At 42.2% G+C, this 19,788-nt stretch overlaps 1 protein-coding gene across 4 annotated transcripts; it reads right to left on the bottom strand.

Annotated features, from left to right (window-relative positions):
• Positions 1–809: 809 nt before the first annotated feature.
• Positions 810–19,763, bottom strand: letm1 (leucine zipper-EF-hand containing transmembrane protein 1). 4 transcript variants are annotated; one of them, XM_029460284.1, is made up of 15 exons: positions 19,395–19,763; positions 15,034–15,091; positions 14,112–14,604; positions 10,437–10,580; positions 9,838–9,975; positions 9,466–9,669; positions 9,215–9,334; positions 8,688–8,819; positions 8,411–8,569; positions 8,186–8,275; positions 7,808–7,840; positions 6,833–6,967; positions 6,517–6,710; positions 5,108–5,264; positions 810–4,995 (listed from the first exon to the last, which is right to left on the bottom strand). In XM_029460284.1, exons 1-15 carry the CDS (start codon positions 19,477–19,479, stop codon positions 4,846–4,848), a joined length of 2,292 nt encoding a protein of 763 aa, XP_029316144.1. In that variant the 5' UTR covers positions 19,480–19,763; the 3' UTR covers positions 810–4,845. The 4 variants fall into 4 exon arrangements, with proteins under 4 accessions (XP_029316144.1, XP_029316145.1, XP_029316146.1 ...); XM_029460285.1 differs by lacking the exon at positions 7,808–7,840; XM_029460286.1 differs by lacking the exons at positions 810–4,995; positions 5,108–5,264 and adding an exon at positions 5,271–5,409.
• Between the last annotated feature and the right edge of the window lie 25 nt (positions 19,764–19,788).

The raw sequence follows: 19,788 nt of genomic DNA, 5'->3' as shown, positions 1-19,788 counted from the left end.
TCTGGAAAAAGAGCTTTGAATTAAATCTTTAATTTCACTTTAATGAGTGAAATTAACATATCTTGTATGTGAATATGCAGGATGGACAAGGCCCTAAATATTCCTGTTTCCCAAACAAACCCAGTGTTTGACACTGAACAACCTTTGCAGATACAAAACGACCTGATCATCACTTTTCAAACAGGTCACATGACTAAAGGTAACGTTTGAATGCCATTACTATTGGTTAACTCCGTCCACCTCTTCCCGTATTAGTGTTTAGTTCTAACGTTTCTTTTTAATATGTGTTAAAGCTCATTAACAGTTTAACAGTTTAACTTTCTGTGAGCTCGGGGACAGACTTTGATCTGTTCCAGAGCGTCACATGAGCAGACCGCCAAAATAAAATGCATATTGCTGCAATAAGTGGTTACATCCTTGATGCGAGTGTCCTGACTGAACTGACATTCAATTAAGATTTCTTTTAGAGGAAGAAAACCTAAAAATAAAACCCTGAAAGAAGTCGGTATGTCCGCTGCTTCCCTGCCCCCAGCCCCCAGCCCCCATCAGGGGTTAAAAACAAGATCTTTTATGTCATTTATTATTACGTTATAATTGTCGCTGGGAGTGTGGTGAGCCTGATGACGATTCAGGGATGAGTGTTTGAGATGAGACATAACAGAAAGTGGACGCATGGAAGGCTTCAGGCCACACACACACACACACACACACACACACACACACACACACACACACACACACACACACACAAAGTGATGAGCGATGGGAAACATGATCAAACTAAATGAAACAAACAGGATAAATCATAATTTATTCAACACGTGTGATTTATTTAGTAAATGATGTTTCTGTACACGAACACTTGATTTGTGTTAAAAAAAAACAACACAAAAAACACTAAGCTGCTTCTTTTCATACATTTGAGAGTCGAGTTTAATAAATAAAATAAAACCTTGAAGAACTTCTCCACATCTGGACGAAGAAAAAGAAATTACTTTGGAAAGTTTGATTAAATAAATAAACAACATGACAATTATCTCAAATCCAAAACTCCAGCTGGGCTATATCTTTTATTGATTTAACGACTAATATTTGATTTCCATTTTAAATAGGATTGCTTAATTAAACTGCAACATTTCAAAAGGAGATTTTTTAATTTAAACACTGGATTGGAGTATAATTGGGGATTATATTATTATTCTCATGTAAACTAATAGACTGCCAACATGAGGCTTTTAGACATTTCCAAGCAGTAAATGACTCTTTAGTGTGTTCAGGCATCTCTCCGCTTTGTGCCTGAACACACCATGAGGACACGTTTCCTGTGTAAAAACATGGTGGCTGCACTTATTACTTATTATGCAGTTAAAAGTAGTTTCCTACACCAGATTCATTTTCAGTTTCCAGACCTGAGAGGTGTGAGCTGCTCCTCTGAGTGTGTACCCGACTGATCCACCTCCAGCTGCAACACTTGTCCTCCTTCCACCTCAAGAGAAGATTTCTATACATCCTACATAAAGTAGCACTCTAGTGATAAGAAGAGTGTAAAAGTGGGTTCATCGGTCCTAAAAAAAAGTCCCATACAAGTATCAACTACACGTGCGTCACCTCTCAGGTCATCAGACGAAGAAGAGAAGCCGAGTGCACGTCTTCATCACAACGTCTTCTTTCTGACAGCATGATTTTAACAAATCCAACACACTTGATCCGCCTCAAAAAGGGAGAAAAACTCAATTCTAAAAAAAGAAAAAAGGTACAAGAAGCATCGACGACTTATTGCTTTAAGAATTTGTTCTAAGATCTACGACTTCTCAAACTCAACAGGAATCTTTTAGGACGGTTTTGTATCGTAGATCACAACAACTTGAGCTCCCTGCTGGTACTGAAGCCGCTCGCACCACATTCACACCCTGAGTCCAAACAGTTAACACACACACACACACACACACACACACACACACACACACACACATCAGCCATTTCTTCTTCCAACACGCCTAAAAATGTCAAATTAAAGTCACTAAAACTTTATTTACAATGAACTTCTTTAAGCTCGCTGTCAAAATGCTTCTGCTGCAAACTGCACGTCTCCTTTCCTTTCCTCGCCCCCCCCCCCCCCGGAGGTCGACAACACTGCTGCTCCTCACACTGCAGCCGCAGACGAGCTCACAAACCTTCATGCACGGCTGCACAAGTCTTTGATTTGGGGTTTTGTAAATTAAAGCTGTTTTTAGTTTTACAGGATTTCTTAAATGCATTTTAAGGTTTTTATAGATCATAATCATTTCCTGGTAGCAGGTGGGAAATATGCTCGCGTCCATACACCTGTATGAAGTGATGAATAGGCCTACAACATGTCATTTATGACGCAATAATGAGAAACATCGGTCTGGTTCCAGCTTCTCGACTGCTTTTCTGTCTGTTTCTATATTTAACGTCTACAGATTATCGTGCGCGGTTTAAAACGAGCACTTTGATGGCAGACGGTGATTCTTCTGCATTGTCTCACATGTTAACTCTGCGTCAACACAGAGGCCTTTGAGTCTCCTGACCTGGAACCTTCAGTATTGATCTCTACAGCCGTGCATGCCCTGGCGTACGTCACGGTCTCACGCCCTTTGTGCCTGGAAACAGTGGCAGTGGTGCTGATGTGCACGGCGCTCCTCTGAGCCCGACCGCAGACACCGCTCTCTCCTGCAGAGTGTAATCGAGAAGATGTCGCAGCGTTCCCGTGACGTGTTTACACCGACTGCTGATTTATGCGGCGGAGAGCATGCCATGTCCCGCCGGATCGTCTGTAACCTAAACACAACCCTCCAGAGGAGCTGGCTGTGGCCCATGTATGGGGCGAGTGTTTACCCAGCACCCGTCAGTCTGACTGCTCCCAGGCAGCGCTGGGTCTGAACCGGGACGAGCTCTTAATCATCCACGCGGAGGACAGCGTTATCTCAAGTACCACTTTGTCTTCTAACGTTTACACCTCTGTAACCGTGGTGGTGACCACAAACTACCCAACATGCAATTCAACCGTCAGTCCGCACTGCACGCAGCAGGAGCAGCACCTCAGCTGAAGCTCCATCCTGTCACATGAGAACAAAACTAATGTTTCTCTTGATTCCTAACATTTTCATTTCTAAACAACAGATTGAAAACTAACATGAAGCTAATCCCCAACATTCAGTTAGTGAAGCTGTATGTGTTGTCAGTAGGTAGTCATTTAATTATCGCGTTATTTAAACATTACATGCTTCAGAAAACAACTTTAGTGGAAGTTAGCGCTGAAAGTATTCCATTAAACAATCCGTCTATTGACAGAAATGTAATCCATTACTTTTATAAGTCATTTATTGGTATCTAATTGTAAATTAAACCCAAAGATCATAGATGTTGGTGGGACAAAACAACGTCAGCTATAAGGTTTTATATGATAAACGTTTAAACAAATCTAAATGATCATTAGATGCAGCTCTAACTGGAATATGTTGTCCAACACGCTGCGGCCGAGCAGCCTGCAGAGTGGACGCCGTAGAATAAATGGCAGCGAGAGGAATATAAAGGTCCGTATTATTATCTGAAATCATCACTTCGTCCAGTCCGACACACATTCATCGCTGCCGTGCAAATAAAAAAAACTAACCGAGGACTCAGTCTGTGCCTCGAACCACAACTTCATCCAGACTCTGCAGCCCCAAACTAAAACGACATATCCTCTCTTTATAATACTCAAAAAATAAATATACAATATGATCCTTAATATCTGTGTCAAGGGAAGGCCACTTTGTATTCCACTATGGAGGTCAATATCATAAAGGTTATCGCACGACTCACGTGCACAAAGTAAACCAGCTAACGTCCCCAAAAAGCACTTTCACCGTCGACACCCTCCAAACAAGTGACCGACCGAAACTAGTAAAACAAAAACACGACGACTCGTGGAAGCAGCAGCAGCTGACGATATTAGATTAGTTTTTCCAGTCGCTTCACTGATTATGATCCGTTTGTTGCTTTTAGGAATTATCTAAAGGTTATTAAATGTGCCACAGTGCAACTTTGGCGTTTAACGGAGATCTACTGAACTCCACAGGAATAGATGTGAAGATCATTTCAGTACAGTAATGTTTAATAGTGATGCTAACTTCTTCCTTATCTTTCTGGACAAACATCGATGGAATCGTAAAGCTATGATTTTTTTATTTTTTTATTGTTAGAATGAATAATTTACTCTTTAAAGAACATTTAATGTTTTTAAATGATTTTCTACGTTGTGTGTAATTATATATATATTTGGTTGCAGCCACCATTCTATCCTATAGCGAGCTATAAGCTACCCTGTCCAAGTACAATATAGAAAAAATAACAGGTTATAATATGAGTATGAAGAATAAACAAAATGAAAAGAGGAAAATAAATAAATGATGGTCATGATACAGAAACGATCTTTCATTTCTCTGAGATGATGATGTGAATGAAATGAAAGGCAAGACGGTTCACCTCAAACTTTAAACAATAATTCTCCATAATATAGATTTTCCAAATATCTAACTATTCTCTTAAGTCTGGAGAAGAGCTGGTGTCGTGTCGTTGTGTTCCCTCCGTCAGTTAGTTATTGAGTAACGACCAAGACCCAAAAATCAACATATAATACACGATCAGTCCAGACGAGCAGTTTTTCTTTCTCATTTTGTGCGCTTTGAAAAGGTAATAAGCCTCGATTTGATTTTTAAATATTCTTTTTAAATGTATGGTGCATTGTGAGAAAGCAGCGGTTACCCCCCCCCCCCCTCCCTCCCTCTCTCTGTGACCGGGTTCCAGTCAGTGGTCTTTTCTGCTGTGTATCTTTACGAGTTAGCGGTTGAGTGTAGCCGCCTCCTTCTCAGCCTTCTCTTTGGCCTTTTCCTTCTCGATCAGCTTCTCCTCCTTCTGCAGCATCACCATGATGTCCGCCACCTGAGTGGTGGAGATGTCGATGTCCTCCTTGTCGATCAGTTCCACCACCTGGAGACACCACGACAGACAGATCTCAACAAACAAACTGAGAAAGAGCTGTAACTCTATAATAATTTAATCAGGCGAGTATTTCTCCTGTTCCGTCCTCCCGTCAACGTACTTTGATGACGTCGTCGATGTCGATCTTCCCGTCCTTGTTGTCGTCGAGAGAGTCGGCGATGCTCTGCAGCTTGTGCTCTGGAATGTTCTGGATCTGCCGCATGACGCTGATCAGCTCGTCGATGCTGATGAGATTCTCCCTGAAGGTGTAGAACAGACTGCATACAGGAAACGGTGTGTAACGAAGTGCAGTTCAAACGTGGTGACGTCATTGTGAGGTTCTCAGATCACACCAATCAAACTGATTCTCAAGCTTCATTGGTTAAAATTATGTTCAAAGTTTCATCCGATTTGTCCTGAAAGCTGAATCAATAAAAACCATTTTGACACCGACACGTTAAATCTGAAAACTAATATTTGTTTATCCTCAGTAAAGGTTAAACAAATGCAGTTTGGACTGTAAGTCTTTAAAATCAAGCACTTTGAGTTAGATCTGCGTATTCAATCTGATTTCATTCATTAAGGAACATCAACTGTTATTAAAGTGGGGGCACAGCAACCAGTGGGAGCACGCTGGTGTCTGCAGCACAAATGGAAGCCGGTTGATCCTTTACAGCAAAATTTCAGCAGCTGCTATAAAAACAAGATGCAATATTAGCGTTTAGCGAGCAAGCAAATGGCGGTTGACCACAGTTCAGCTTACCTTGCGGCATCCCTATGTTTAGTAAAGAATAATCTGTAAAATTTCAAATGAATTAGGATTTGCTTTTCAAATTGTAAACTAATAACTGGCATCATAACTGATATTATATGTTTGTTTTCCTCTGGGAAGAAGATGATGATGATGATGATGATGATGATGATGATGGTGACATTATAAAAGTCCAGTATAAAACTGATCACTGCTATAAAAAACAAGACCTATAATAACTAGGGCTGTCGAATTAACGCCTTAATCTCTATTAATTAATCACAGAAAAAATAACACGACAAAGATATTAACGCAGATTAATCGCGCTCCTAGATGCCTCTGACTTTTGCTCCGACAGCCCCGCCCCCCCCCCCCCCCCCCGTCGCACGGAGCTCCGACAGCAAATATTGATATATGCGATTAATCGCGATGATTTATTTATTTTCAAATCGCTCGACAGCCCGAATAATAACACTTTAAAATCTGAAATAACTCTAAATATCAGAGTGCTCTTCTATTACATAATCTCAACTCTTGTGTTATTGATCTAATTTATGTGCACGTTTCAGTGTGTACAGTTTACTTTCCACATTCACATTCTCTCCTCCGCTCTGTTTTGCGAAGGGCGGGGCTCTGCTCCCGACACACACACACACACACACATACAGTCAGAGACAGAGCGGAGGAAAGGAGAAGAGAGAACTAAAAAAATCTGCGCCATTCATTCACTAATCTGAACCACAGGCAGCAGTGTCGTGGTTAAAATAAGGTGTTCTTACCCGACAGGTGGGCTGTTTCCACTGTCCATCTGTCCGTCCAGGATGACCTTGTCCTTCTCCAGCTCCCCGATGATCTTGCCAATGCGACCGATCATGCGGTTCACTCTCTTCGACAGACGCTGGCTCGCCTTTGACTCCTCCAGCTCCTTTTCTTGGCCAGTCATAGAAAGCTCCTTCTTTATCTCTTCCAGGTCCTGGAAAACACACGTAGACACACTTATCAATATAACGGACTCTTTAAAGCTCTAGAGCATTTGAAAGGCAACTTTATCTCTCGTCTCTCTGCAAGGACTACAAGTCTAGGACTCGCTGGCACCTCGTTGTATTCCTGCACATCATCCTTCAGTTCTTCAAGCTCTTCTTTCTCCAGAGTCAACAGCCTCTTCTGCCCCTTCAGCTTTGAGCATGCGTCACTCAACAGGTCAATCTCTTCTTTGGTGATCTCCTCACCCTGAAACACAAACACATGATTGAAAAAGAAATGCTCCTAAATGTCAGAAATCATATCCTCTACTTGTTACATTGTTTTTAAGGTCATATTATCCCCTCCAACATGTGTTCATTTAACAAGTAGCACATGTGCATTTCATATAAACCCACATAAGAGACCAAGACAAACACAAATGATGGGTAAAAGAGGGACGCTCTAGAGGACACTGGGATACTCCCCGTAACCCAAAAGCCCCAGAGAACTCTGGACAGAGGGAAAGGTTGGACTTGGGTCATGGATACTGCCTGGAAGGATCCACAAGGGAAAGAAAAGGAGAAGTCCATTTTATAGATGTGGGCCAAACAGAATGTGCAAATCATATTTAGCATTTCTTTAATAAGCAGATGAGAGGAGCGAGGAGATCCTGGCTGACCATGACTGCCATGGTTTGCCCACACTACAATTTGTTTTTCAAAAAATAGATGTCTATATTAGGCTTACATGCTCAGAAATATCAGAAAATTATCTATATAATTTGAGTCTGTGTAGCTCGTCTGTGATTGGTCCGCCCTCTTTGCTATAATTGACCTTGCCTGCTTGTAAGAACATGCAAAGCTAAATATGAGCATGTGTGGTTTCCTCTCACTTGGGCAAAACAACCTTGTATTTAAGAGTTATTTCCTGTAATCCAGATTATATTCTCACTCCTACTCAACCTGAGTTTAAAAGGTAGAAATATACAAATATACAAGTTCTGTTTAACCCTCATCTGTGTCTCAGAGAAACACCAGATGCTGTGCGTGCGGGGAGGAACTGGTGTAGATGTGCGGGTCACTGGGAGGAGACATCGTTAAACCTAACCTGGAAGCGCAGGAATGTCTGCCACTGTTCAAACTGTGAGGTACAGAAGACGCAGATGAGAGGTCGTAATAATCAGAAAACATATTTTACATTAGTGTTTTGTGCTGGTCGGAGGTTAGTGAAACAACACATTCTACAACATCTTTAGCAATTAAAATAAAGTAAAAAATACAAAACAAAGTCAAAGATATGACGCTTTATATTTCAACGCAGTAAATATAAAAGTTCAGCTTTAGAGAGGACAGTTTGTGGTTTTAATCTTTAAGATTCTGGTGAATGTAGAAACGTCTTCTTTAGAGATTTAGCAGAAACCTTCACCAAATGACTAAATCTAAATTGTAAGTAGTTAACAAAACTCCACTGATGCATGTTTGTTACCTTGATTCCTTCTACGGCAGGTGCTGTATCCCTCAGTGTCTCTGCCATGTCAGCTTTAACCGGCTCCGCTTCAAACTCCAACTCCCCCTCCTGTAGGACAGGGAGGATGAAATAAAGTAGTGGAAGTGGAAGATGTCCTCCCTTATAGGGCAACATAAACATGGCTCCTCGTGTGTTTAGCTTCAGTTTTCACACCTCGTGAGCCGGCGTTGAGAGAGTTGTTACCTTGGCAGCTTTCTCTGCAGCGTCCGCCAGCCTCTCCATCTCCCTGTCATTGTTGTCCTGGCGTATCGCCGCCTCCTCCTGTAGCGTCGTCTCCAGTCTAGCCTTATTGTCCACTTTGGAGCGCTCCATCTCTGCCACCATCAACTGGGCCTCCTTCGTCTGGAGAGGAGAGAGTGGGATAGAGCAGTATGCAATGCCCACAGCTAAAACCTCATCTCAGAATATCAATCATCAATAACCAGAGTACAGGGAACTCAAACATGGCCTCTTAACGCACCACCATCTCGGGCAGCGTCTGCAGTGTGGTCTTCAGCTGGTCGGCGGGGGACAGGGTGTCGGGGAGGAACATGGCTCGAGACAGCAGCAGCAGGGACGTGGGGATCTGCTGGTTCAGATGCAGCTCCAGCCACTACAGGAGATACAACAGGGCAGAGGTTAGGACAGATGTGTGGTGCAGGAGAACAGAAAGAGCATTTCCAATCTCTTTAAACTTCCACAACCAAACTGTTTGAATCTACCTCTGTGAGCGATGAAGATGAATAGAGAATAGAAACAGATTTCAGTTTTCAGGCGTCTTCTCTGACCACTGAAGGATAAGATTTGATTTTGCATGTGTATGTTCTCATGTGTTTCATAGAGCACATCCTTTTTAAGTCCTTAATGACTGCATATTAGCTCTAATGCATAAATAGGACAATAATCAGACATGTTAAGGCAGCAACATTAGAACATTTAAACTGTGATGAACAATGAACGCATGTCTGCCAAAGATGTCGTCCTGAGAACCTCCATCTCTGTTGTTACCTGGATGAGTTGTTCTCGCAGACGTTCTTCTGTGACTCCCAGAGATCTCATCCCTCTGACGCGACAGGCTGCCTGCACCTCGTTCACGTTCAGACTCTCCACCCCTTCGTCCGCGATCAGCTGGAGAAGTTCACACAGAGCTTCAAATGATTCAGTGCCTTCCATTTTAATTGTGTCACAATGTAAAGAGGAAGTTAAAATGAGAGTGTAGCTCATGATAAGGGAACATGTTGGGAGCTGGAGCTTCATACCTTGTCATCTGCTCGGATGGCCCTCAGCTTCATGATGAGCTGGAAGCGGAGGAAGTTGTTGGTCCCGATGGACTGGAGCTCCAGGAGACGGCAGAGAGCCACCAGCTGAGGTCGGGTCAGGTTGTCCAGAGTCAGCTCGTCCTCAAACAGTTTGGAGAATTTGATGATCTGCTCATTACTGGGACGTTCCCCAGAGTTCCGAATCTACAAATACATTCATGACTTGTAAATAGTTCTGGATGAGGGCAGTGAATGATGAGGTGAGACTACTGACACAACTACTTTGTACTGCAAACCTCTTGCAGATTTGACTTGTGTACACATATTGCTACCAGCAGAGGGCAGTACTCAGGCCTCAGTATAAACACCGACCTTCTGGAAGAAGGTGGAGAACTCCTCCGTCACGTTGCCCTGGTCAGCCTTGTTCCGGAGAGCGATCTCCTCGATGGTGTCCTGCAAGAACTTGGCCATCTCCAGTTTGACTCTCAGCTCTGTTTTCAACCTCTCCTCCTAAAAAACAAATTCAACGTGTTGTAAAAGAACAACTCTCCATTCTTTATAATACCAATAATGAAATCTGTTGGTGTAATCTATGGGAAGAACTTAAAGAAGCATCTATAATACTATGTTTTAAACTCATTTAATAACAATACCACCAGGATAATGTATTTTACAATCATTAAAAACAAGCAAATAAAGATAAATATACAAGGAGAATAGAATTGGGAATTCAAATGTTTTAAAACAAGGACATTTAAAGTGAATAATTATAAGCGTGGCCAATTGTAAACAGTACAGAACAACAGGTCATGGATCCTGCGCTGTGATCAGACTGTAATCAGGATTAACCCTCGTTAGTCAACAGCCTGATCACCTCATCGGGAGCTTTTAAGATGTGCAATGTAAACTGGGCTATAATCTATAACTGCAATGTCCCAAAGGTTGACCTCGTGTGACATTGATCTCATCACCTTCTTTGACTGCGTCTCGAAGGTGGACGGGAGCATGTTGGGGAAGAGTTTCAGAGCTACGGGAAGCAGGAACTCCATGAAGGGGACGATGATGAACACCAGGAAGGGAACAAGTCTGAAGACGTCGGCACATGTTCTGAGGAACTAGAGAGAAACATTTGGAAAATCTGGAATTAGAACGGACTCCTTACACATTAGGAAAATTAGGACTTATTATTTAACTGATGCAGATGTGCAGTTGGTTTTCACATTTGTTGACCACCTAAACCAGCGTCTGCTTGTGTTTGGATTTAAAGTACCTCTCATTCCCACAATGCTGAAGTGTGAGCCCGCCTCCAGCAGAGGGCAGCAGTGAGAGGAAAAGCCAACAGGGAACCATGTGAGAAAATGTTTACCTCATCTTCCTTTGTCCCTTGGTACAATTGCCCTGCTCGATCCCCTTTGGTCTCAACAGTCAGCACTTTTAAACCTGTCCCCATACATCCCCGGGGCAACAGAAACCTCCTAATTCATTGGTGCGTTATTTTTGCATGGAGCTGTAGACCAAAGTGAACATTCTGCCTCACAAGGCTCAGAAACGGTCCACTTGAGCCAACAGGAAGCACGTTTGTTAGGCACAAACCTGAACAATCCTCAGAGTACAGAAGTACCAGGTTAACACTGGTCTACTTTATTGTACGGCTGTCCAACTGTGGTTTACTGACCGTCCAGAGACACAATCCCAAACAGCCATCTACAGAAAGGGCTCTGAGAGGAGAAGGCCACAACACAAGTCTTTCTCCACCCTTTCCACCTGCATGTCCGTGGACCAGTAGGGTGAAGGATTTAGGCCAGCCTGAGTGAAAAGGCCTTTGTCTGCATGCCCATTGACATGTATATCATCTCCCAGAGTTCCCCATCAAAAGAGGGAGGAGGGGGGTGACAGATTAAAATAGAAGAAGCTTTAAATGGAGGCCTGAGTATTGTACGTGAATATGAAAGGAGGAGATTAAGGAGGCAATGCCAGTCCAGGTTAGATGAATGGGGAGTAGATGGGCTCAGGACATGCGCTCCGAGGGAGTCGGCTGCATTTGAAAAGGTGCAAATAGATTGGCGGTGTGGGTTTAATGAGGGGGGGAAACAGGTCATCAGCACTGACCAGCAGCTATTCCTGCAGCACAGCTTTATTTCCACTGTTACTTTAGCATGAACACAGAGCATGGTGCATGTGGAACGGATGTACTGTAGGCTTTCTGCAGGACGAACTGCATTTCTGTGACATTTAAGAAATAGTTTGATCATTTTATGTGATTTTGCATACATTTTGCAAATCGTGATATAGATATAGGAAAAGACAAATGTTGTCTGGAATAATACAGATAAATGCTGTGAGCCCATTAATCTTCTGATATCTAAATGAATTATTACCTATAACATTTTTCATCTTAGCTCATCTTGTAGCTGAGTGGATTTGTTAATGTGATCTTCTCAAATGTCAAAGCAGAAGGACAATTTACATCTCCAACAAAGAATCCCTGAAGAAGGGGAGCAGGCCATTTCAGCTCCTCTTTGCACTGTTGCACCATCGCTTTGCAGAGCGCGAGTGTAAACGTGCCTCTGCACTGACGTCTGGAAGTATCACGACTGTGCACTCCTGCACTGCACTTATCATAGCAGGTATTTAATTATCCTCCTGTGTTTTTAAAGTGGAAGAAGATGTAAAGATTGATACATAAATGCTCTCTTGAGGCTCGAGTGTAATTGAATCAGATAAATATATAAATGTGGAGCTAGCTTAGCTACGTGATCAGATACAGCACATAAGATATGCAGTGATGATTTAAATAGCAGCAGCAGAGGCCAAGTCAAGGGCAGCTCAGTAATTCACAGTAAGAGGAGCATTCACAACTTGCCAACTGTGTCCACTAAGTCTGTACCATCCTGTACTATTGAGCGACAAAGTAGTGTGGCCTGCGCTGACCTGCTCATCTTCCCTGAAATGGCCCCTGTGTGCCAGCACCTGCATCAGACCGCTGCAGTGGGTCGCACTAGGGCTCAATCTAGACTCTCTGAACGTCAGACTGCAGGCAGAGTCCAAACAAGAACATCATGCCCAAGAATAGGAGAAGACTGTGTCCTTTAAACATTATTATTCCTTCCCTACTTGCCAAAATAAATGAATTTTAAGTTAAAATGTAACTGACTGCAAATGCTAAATAAATGAAAACTAACAGTGTTTTCTGCATCTGGTTTGAATTAGTGATTGCAAAACATAAATAACCAATTAAAACCGTATAGTACCGTTTTTACTATATCAACACAAACTATCTTCTGTTTCAGCCAAGTGACTTATTATCACGTTTTATTTTATCGCAGGTATATCATCATCCGCTGCACAAGTTTGCTTTTTTTTCTACTTGAAGGGATCCTGTTGTGAAAACCACAACCACTGAACGAATGTCAAGACACTTTGGCTCGGTGTGAGCGTTGGGTGTAGCTGAAGTTAAATCAGGAGCTATAAGATATAACACATAAAGCTTCTTCCTAAAGAGCTTTAATCAAGCAGCACAATCTGCTGAGCGCCTGCTGAACAAACACTCAGCGTGCAGCCAATTTCTATAATTGATCCCATTAGGTTTGAGAAGCTATGGATTAAACGGCATAGAACAAGATGTCTGGGCTGTCAGACGTACACCGTGCTCAGTCATCTCTGACCTTTGAACTCATGCTTATCCACTCTGTCAACTCTGACTGGAGAAAATGCTTTCTGGAAACACTGGTTGATGGATTCAATGTTTAACTAAGGAGGCCCTACTGCTAAAATGGCAAACAGAATACATATACTAACTACACATGGTCAGATTTGACCAGTAAAGTTAGCTAAGCCCCGCCCCCCCCTTATTATGATCGCTTCACCTCTCAAGCGTTCCAATCGGCACAGCAAATAATGCTGTTTACGATGGTTACCATGACAACTTCTCCACTTGATATTATTATTGTTTTTTGTTTTGATCCTTAATTTCAGACCGTTAGATAAAAGCAGGTTTCTTATTTCTAGCCAGCAAATAGCAATTTGTAGAATGACATGACAACAGATTTTGGCAGGTGTAGCTAGCTGTTTAAGCTAATGTTAGCTACATGAAATGCTTGAAAGCGCCATCTGTTAACCAGCTGACCGGTTTGGAGAGGAGAACCCTGTATCTCTGAGACTATGATTATGCAAACGTTGTTTAAGGAAGGGGTTTAACGGTTACACTGCATCTTCACTTTAAGGAAGGAAGATATGGTGGCAAAATAAACTTGTCTTCTCACGCTGCTCAGTGTAGAAACGCGCTTTTGATTCTAGCTAAATGTGGTCTTAGAGAGTTAAAGAATTGCCCTCCCTTTTAGCAACGTAAACTCACATTCAATACGTCTATTTTCTGAACACTTGATGTCAGATTTGAGTGTGAAACAAACAACTGGGAAGCCACTACTCGTATCATAGAGCTGCTCACCAGCCACTGGTTGAACGATGTTGTTGTAATGCGCTGTGTGAATGTGAGGCCTGGTGGTTGTTTCATCTGAGTGCATAACAAGCGCAGCATGTCCCTTTAAATAAGTCAATCTAATAATAGCATCAACCGAACACATGTGTTCTCCAGAACAGACTTTTCAAGAAGACAGGATATCTAGATTTCTTCCCTGCAGACTCACCTGTCTCCTCTCGCGACGGGACAGAGGGTGTCCGTTCAGCACCCTCCACAGCATCCGCCCAGCAATGGTGGTATCAATCCACAGCAGCCTGAAGCCATGGTAGTAGTGCTTGACTTCATCTACAACCCACTGTCGGACCGTCCTTCTCACAGGTGCTGCATCCAGAGTCGGGCTGTACACCGGCCCACCTTCCTCCAGCTTCTTTTTCTTGTCCTTTAATATACGCAGAGACTTCTCCACCTTGGAGTCGTCCCATCTCCTCCTCGAGGTGTGTATCCACCTGACTCCAGGGATGTCCTGTTGTCGCGCTATTGTCCACTGGGCCCCTGTTGTGATTGCGGGGTACGGTGAAGAGGAGGCCCCCAGCATAAAAGCACAGTAGATGCGTTGTGAGTCCGGGCTCTGGCTGGGGCCCACATATCCATCTGACAGGGGCAGCGAAGGGCCAGAGGAAGAGACCTGGGTCAAACTGCCAAGTCGGAGCCCATCAAGTCTAAGAAGACAACAAGATAAAGTAGTGTTCGTTTTAGAGAACAATAAAGTGCTGAGATACAATTTATTCAAATGCAATATCGGCCGTGTCTGCAGGACCTTTCAGAAAATGTGAACGTGTGGATTGGGTCTGGTTTTTAACATCAGAACAGCACCCAGGCTTCAAAGACGGAATCTTTTAAAATGAGGTTCGGAAAAGTACCGTCAATGCGTACTAGACTACAAATCAAAGCCCGGTTGGAATTACCAAAAGACCGAGACATCACACAAATGAACTAGAGGTTATATTTAAGATAAGACATCTCACTAACACTGAATTTAAGCTATGTTATATTATACCGCATGCTAGACCTTTTAAAGTCTTGCATTTTCATTTTATGCAAGTTATTTGTTTGTGTTTGCAGGACATATAGACACTGTAGAAGCTTACTTCTGACTGGACAGTCTGAGCGTTGTGCAGTTGAAACAGGCACCATCTTGTACTTTCCCTGAAAGGAGGAGAAAAAAAAAAAACATGAGCAGCTGTGTTCTGCTAATCAGTCATTAGACGGAGCGGGGGATAAACACACATAGAGGACACTCAGGGATTCTCTTGATCAATCACACATCTGCAGCTAATCTGCAGGTTCTGACGGCTCCGAGACATTAATGCAACTTTATTTCTGAGTTCACTGACCCAGAAATGACACAAGCAAAACCACAGAGCGCTTTTAACCAGCTTATGCAATAAGATGATATAACGTGAAGTCACGCCAGTTGTGGTACGTAGGTATAGTACTTAAATACAATGTGGAGGTACATATGAAGATCCAATAGAATATGATGCATTGCTGTAGATTAAACTACCAAACCGTATATAAAGGATTTTAAATGAGCACAACCATCTACAGTAAAATGCAACATTAATGCTGCAGTAATATTAATCCAAAAACATCTTATATAATGAGTAAAACACTGACGGGGAACATTTTACTGCACAATAATTACTTTTACTTTTGAAAATGTGCTGATAATACTTACATACTCTTACTTAAGTAAGGTTTTAAATGCAGGTTTTTATGTGTACTTACTTTTACTACTTTTACATAGATAAATAAATATTAGATTAATTCAGTTATTTAAAAAGAATCACTTTAAAGTCTTTGTATTGATTATTTGCACGATATCTGTAAAGATCTCTGTCAAACAAATGAAGTGTTTTATTCTTTTGTTAATTTCTTTACACTGATCTGTCTTGGAGGGCAGGACATTCACACCCTGTGAGGCCCACAGTGGGGCTCCCGAACCCCAGAGGCCGCTGTCAGTGTGGCGTACATGCAGAGTGGAGGCGGAGCAGTGAGACACTTTCAACCAATCATGTCAGAGCACATAGCCTAACCACGCCCTCTCACATGGCCGACTGGAGGGAATCCAGCAAGGCCTGGTTGAACATGTCAGGCAGCCAGGAGGACACAGAGTTCACTGGAACAGTGTCACCTTTGTGGCTGAGCAGCCGCCTGCTGTAGCATAGAAAGAAAACACTGGAAATACAGTAGATGATCCGACTGTAAACCATTCACCGGAGCTGGACAAGTCCAACCTCAGCCCTCTGTGCTTTTCACAGTTTTGGTTTCACATTCAGTCAAAGATATTTCCACATTTGGAAGATCATTTTTGTAATTTGGGTTGCACAACTATCATAAATCACAATATATACAAATTCATGGCACTATAAACAACCAGGTTTCTTTGACACATGGACACCCATGAAGATAATCTCTTTCAGCCCGTGTAATTAATACGCCATGGTGGCATTACTATTCTGGATTAATTGGTGTTGGGTAGGATTTTGATGATTACTATGGTTTTGGTGTTGAACCCCTTTAGATCTGGTCCTGCCTTAAACTAGCCAGGGAAGGTCGTGACCAGGTCACGCCCTGCTGTGCCTGCTTGACTGTAGTGGTTTCATTTTCAATCACTTCCTCATGCACTGTGTGTGCAGCCTGGAGCCAGTTGTACACATCAGTAGTTACTTTTGGTCTCAGCTAATTCAACACAGATAACACTGTCTTACACAAAAACAACAATCCAATCCAAACACCAAACAGCACAATCATGTGCTCTAAATCCAGGGCCATTATGAGCGTCACCTACACACTGCATATATATATATATATATATTTACACACAGTGGCCACTTGAAAACAAACCATATTTTGGAAACTAAAGGGACATATATTCAAAATAAGGGTGTTTATTCGACAGTATGTTGCTAAGACAACGTCCAGATTGTGGTTTGTTTTGATATGTCTGACTTTCTGTGTATGTGGCTTTAGTAGCTCTCCAATGTCAGGTATCTCCTTTCAGTTCTTATGAAGTATGGCATTTCTGGGTCATCATCCCCCTTGGACAACACTCTCCGCCATACTCAAGTGCACAGACTGAATCTCACATCAGGCGTCACAGTGTGTGAACGGAGCTTAAAACGAGCATAAAATCTAAAAATAAATACACTGCTACATACTGCGTGAGACGCCACCTCACAACCACTAACAGGACACTCACACCAGAGCATGTCAACCATCCCTTTATCACAACTGAAACGTTATCTTTCTCCTGCAGTTTATTGACGCTGTGTTAGATAATGCTATAATCTTTACTACTTCTGACCTTCGTATGATGTTTGTTACAAATCCACTTTGTAAAAGCTGCGGCCTGGTCAATGTCAGCAGTCAAAGAAGCTGATTGGTCACAATTATTATGGAACTCAATGCATGCTGATCACATATCCTGACACTCCAGGGACTGGTTGTTATTAATGAATGAGATATTCACAAGCAAGATATGATTGTACTTATAAGGAGCTTATAATGTATAACATATAACATGGCGTCCGCCCACCATACTACGGGTAAGAAATATAGCACTCACGTCAGGAGCACAGACGACAGAATGGGAAAATTAAGCTCAGCCTGTCTCAGGTGGAGTTATAAGAGGCATGACCTTTCCTTGTAGAAGCACCGCAATTTGTCTGATAGTCCGGGCCTAAAGCCAAGAGCTCAGCCTCAGTGCGGCCAGGGCAGACAGACAAATTCCTTTTTGACACTCATCTATTTATAAACACAGCTTTAATGCACCAACTAAGAGACATCAATAATTTATTCTGTAGCTATTGACCTCTAATCTCTCACTGACAGCTAGAATACACACATGTTGATGAATGCAGTGTATGTTGTTGAGAGTTTAGGACAGTTAAGGTGTTACTATGGTATTAGTTTTAGGAGTTAGTGATTTTTATATAATCCTCTGTGGCGGCTAGAAGCTCCCTCAAACTTTGTTAAATGTTTGGTTTTTTTTGCCTTTTATTCCCGAAGGACGTCTTACCTTGTAACCTTGTATAACAGTATATGTCATTTTACATCACAATATTGTTATACAGTGAATTTTTCTGAAAAAGTAATTGGGAAACCGTTAATAGATCAAATAACCATACAGGAATGGCTGTTTGTGCCTAATCCAGTGTGGTAATAACTGATAAATTAAGGTGCTTCATTGATGCAAAGATTATAGGATACAGGTAGAAAGGGGTTACCTGACCAGGGACTGCAGGTGTAGAGTAGCTAGTAGCCAAATCTGGTACAAAACATCTCTTCTCTTTGTTTGAGATAATGTTTTTTTTAATGCATGGTCACTGACATACAAATGAAATAAAAAAAGTAACCCTTGATATGTTATTGCATAGACTTATACTGTGTATTAAAAGAAAGTCACATTAGTAGCAGCTCTAGTTTGGATAAGCACAACATCCCCACAGTGCTCTCTGCATTTGCAATTTACAACATTCCTGTGGCTCAACATTTCACAGGCTTGTCTAAACATCAACAATAAACAGACAACCAATATAAACTGCAAAACAAGGCACTTAGCCGCTTACGTTTTAAACCCACAAACATATCTGGCTTTTAGATACGGGTATATTGTGAATGCCGATTAAACACAAGGGGAACCTGCTTGCCATAAAAACGAGCATCCTCACAGACTGCAGTGAAGAGGAGGGGGGCGCCAGAACAGACGCCAGGCTGTCCTCAGATAACCTGAATCCTAAATCATGTTTTGTTTCTTTAATGATCAGATCAGGTGCAAACTGCACAGCGAAGAAATAATCTTATGCAAATTATAAACTGCTTTGTAGCTTAAAATAATGATTGAAAGGCGGTGTAAATGTGATGCTCAGTTATATTGTCACCTTGAGACATCCACAATCTTCCCAGGAACCCAAGGCAACATGACTCCTCCTGATGCGAGTTCATTATTGGCTGCATTTCGTCTCCATAAACATAAAGTATTTTGTGGATGCTGAATAAACAGACAGGAACCCGCCTGCCATAACAACGAGCATCCTCACAGACTGCAGTGGGAAAGAGGGGGGCGCTCGCAAGCCAGAACAGAGATGTCCTCATATAACCTGAATCTCAAATGATGTTTTAGCTCCTTATTGGATTGTCATGAGACAAGGTGCGGTGCCTCACACTGCCCAGGCTCGCGAAGAAGTGAGAACACTAAACCTTACATGCAATACAGCCTTTATACGGAGTAGAAATTGACTTTCTAGCTTAAAATATTGAATGAGAAGAGGTTTTAGCTGTTATCTTGCCACCTTGAATCATCCACCATCTTCCTGAAAACGCAGCACCTGTAAATAACGTTACATGACTCTTGATGCTAAGTATTGTTAGCATGAATTCGTCTCCACACTAGGCATAATAAACAGTGAGTTAACTAGACAGTAACAAACGAACAATGAAGCCTTACCTTTACTTTTCCTAAATTCGTTCTTTAACGACCTGGAAGTTTTCATTAAAGGTGCCCGAGACCTCGTTAACAGGATTAACGCCATGAGGAGGCTTTCTGTTTGAACAACCTTTAACAGTTACAGTAAGTTACAAGCTAGTTAGCCTGCTAGCTAGCCGCTGTTTGTTGAAGATATCGAAACGAAAGGAACCGCTAACTTGGTACATATAAAATACCCCCCAAAACAAATCAATGTATGCGTTTAATAAACTACGAAGCGTGTATAACTATAAATCGGAAAATTTAGCTCCATGTCATGCCCTTCCCTTCTACGCAGATGACAGCTAACCGGACCAGGCTCCCAAGTGACGTCAAACTGGTGTTATTGTTAAGCAGCTTGGGGTCTATGTTGAGA

The sequence above is a fragment of the Cottoperca gobio genome, chromosome 22 (genome assembly GCF_900634415.1).
Source record: "Cottoperca gobio chromosome 22, fCotGob3.1, whole genome shotgun sequence".
NCBI classification, from domain to species: Eukaryota; Metazoa; Chordata; class Actinopteri; order Perciformes; family Bovichtidae; genus Cottoperca; species Cottoperca gobio.
Note: the sequence above shows the minus strand (reverse complement) of the source record. Positions and strands in the feature narration are given on the sequence as shown.

Bases quoted from the DNA above. Each gene is read 5' to 3' on its own strand.
- letm1 (XM_029460284.1), bottom strand. From the start codon at position 19,479: ATGGCGTTAATCCTGTTAACGAGGTCTCGGGCACCTTTAATGAAAACT. The intron at 14,605-15,033 runs GTAAGCTTCTAC...TTGTCTTCTTAG, and splicing joins CTCAGACTGTCCAGTCAGAA to ACTTGATGGGCTCCGACTTG. The intron at 9,670-9,837 runs GTCGGTGTTTAT...ATGTATTTGTAG, and splicing joins TCTCCACCTTCTTCCAGAAG to ATTCGGAACTCTGGGGAACG.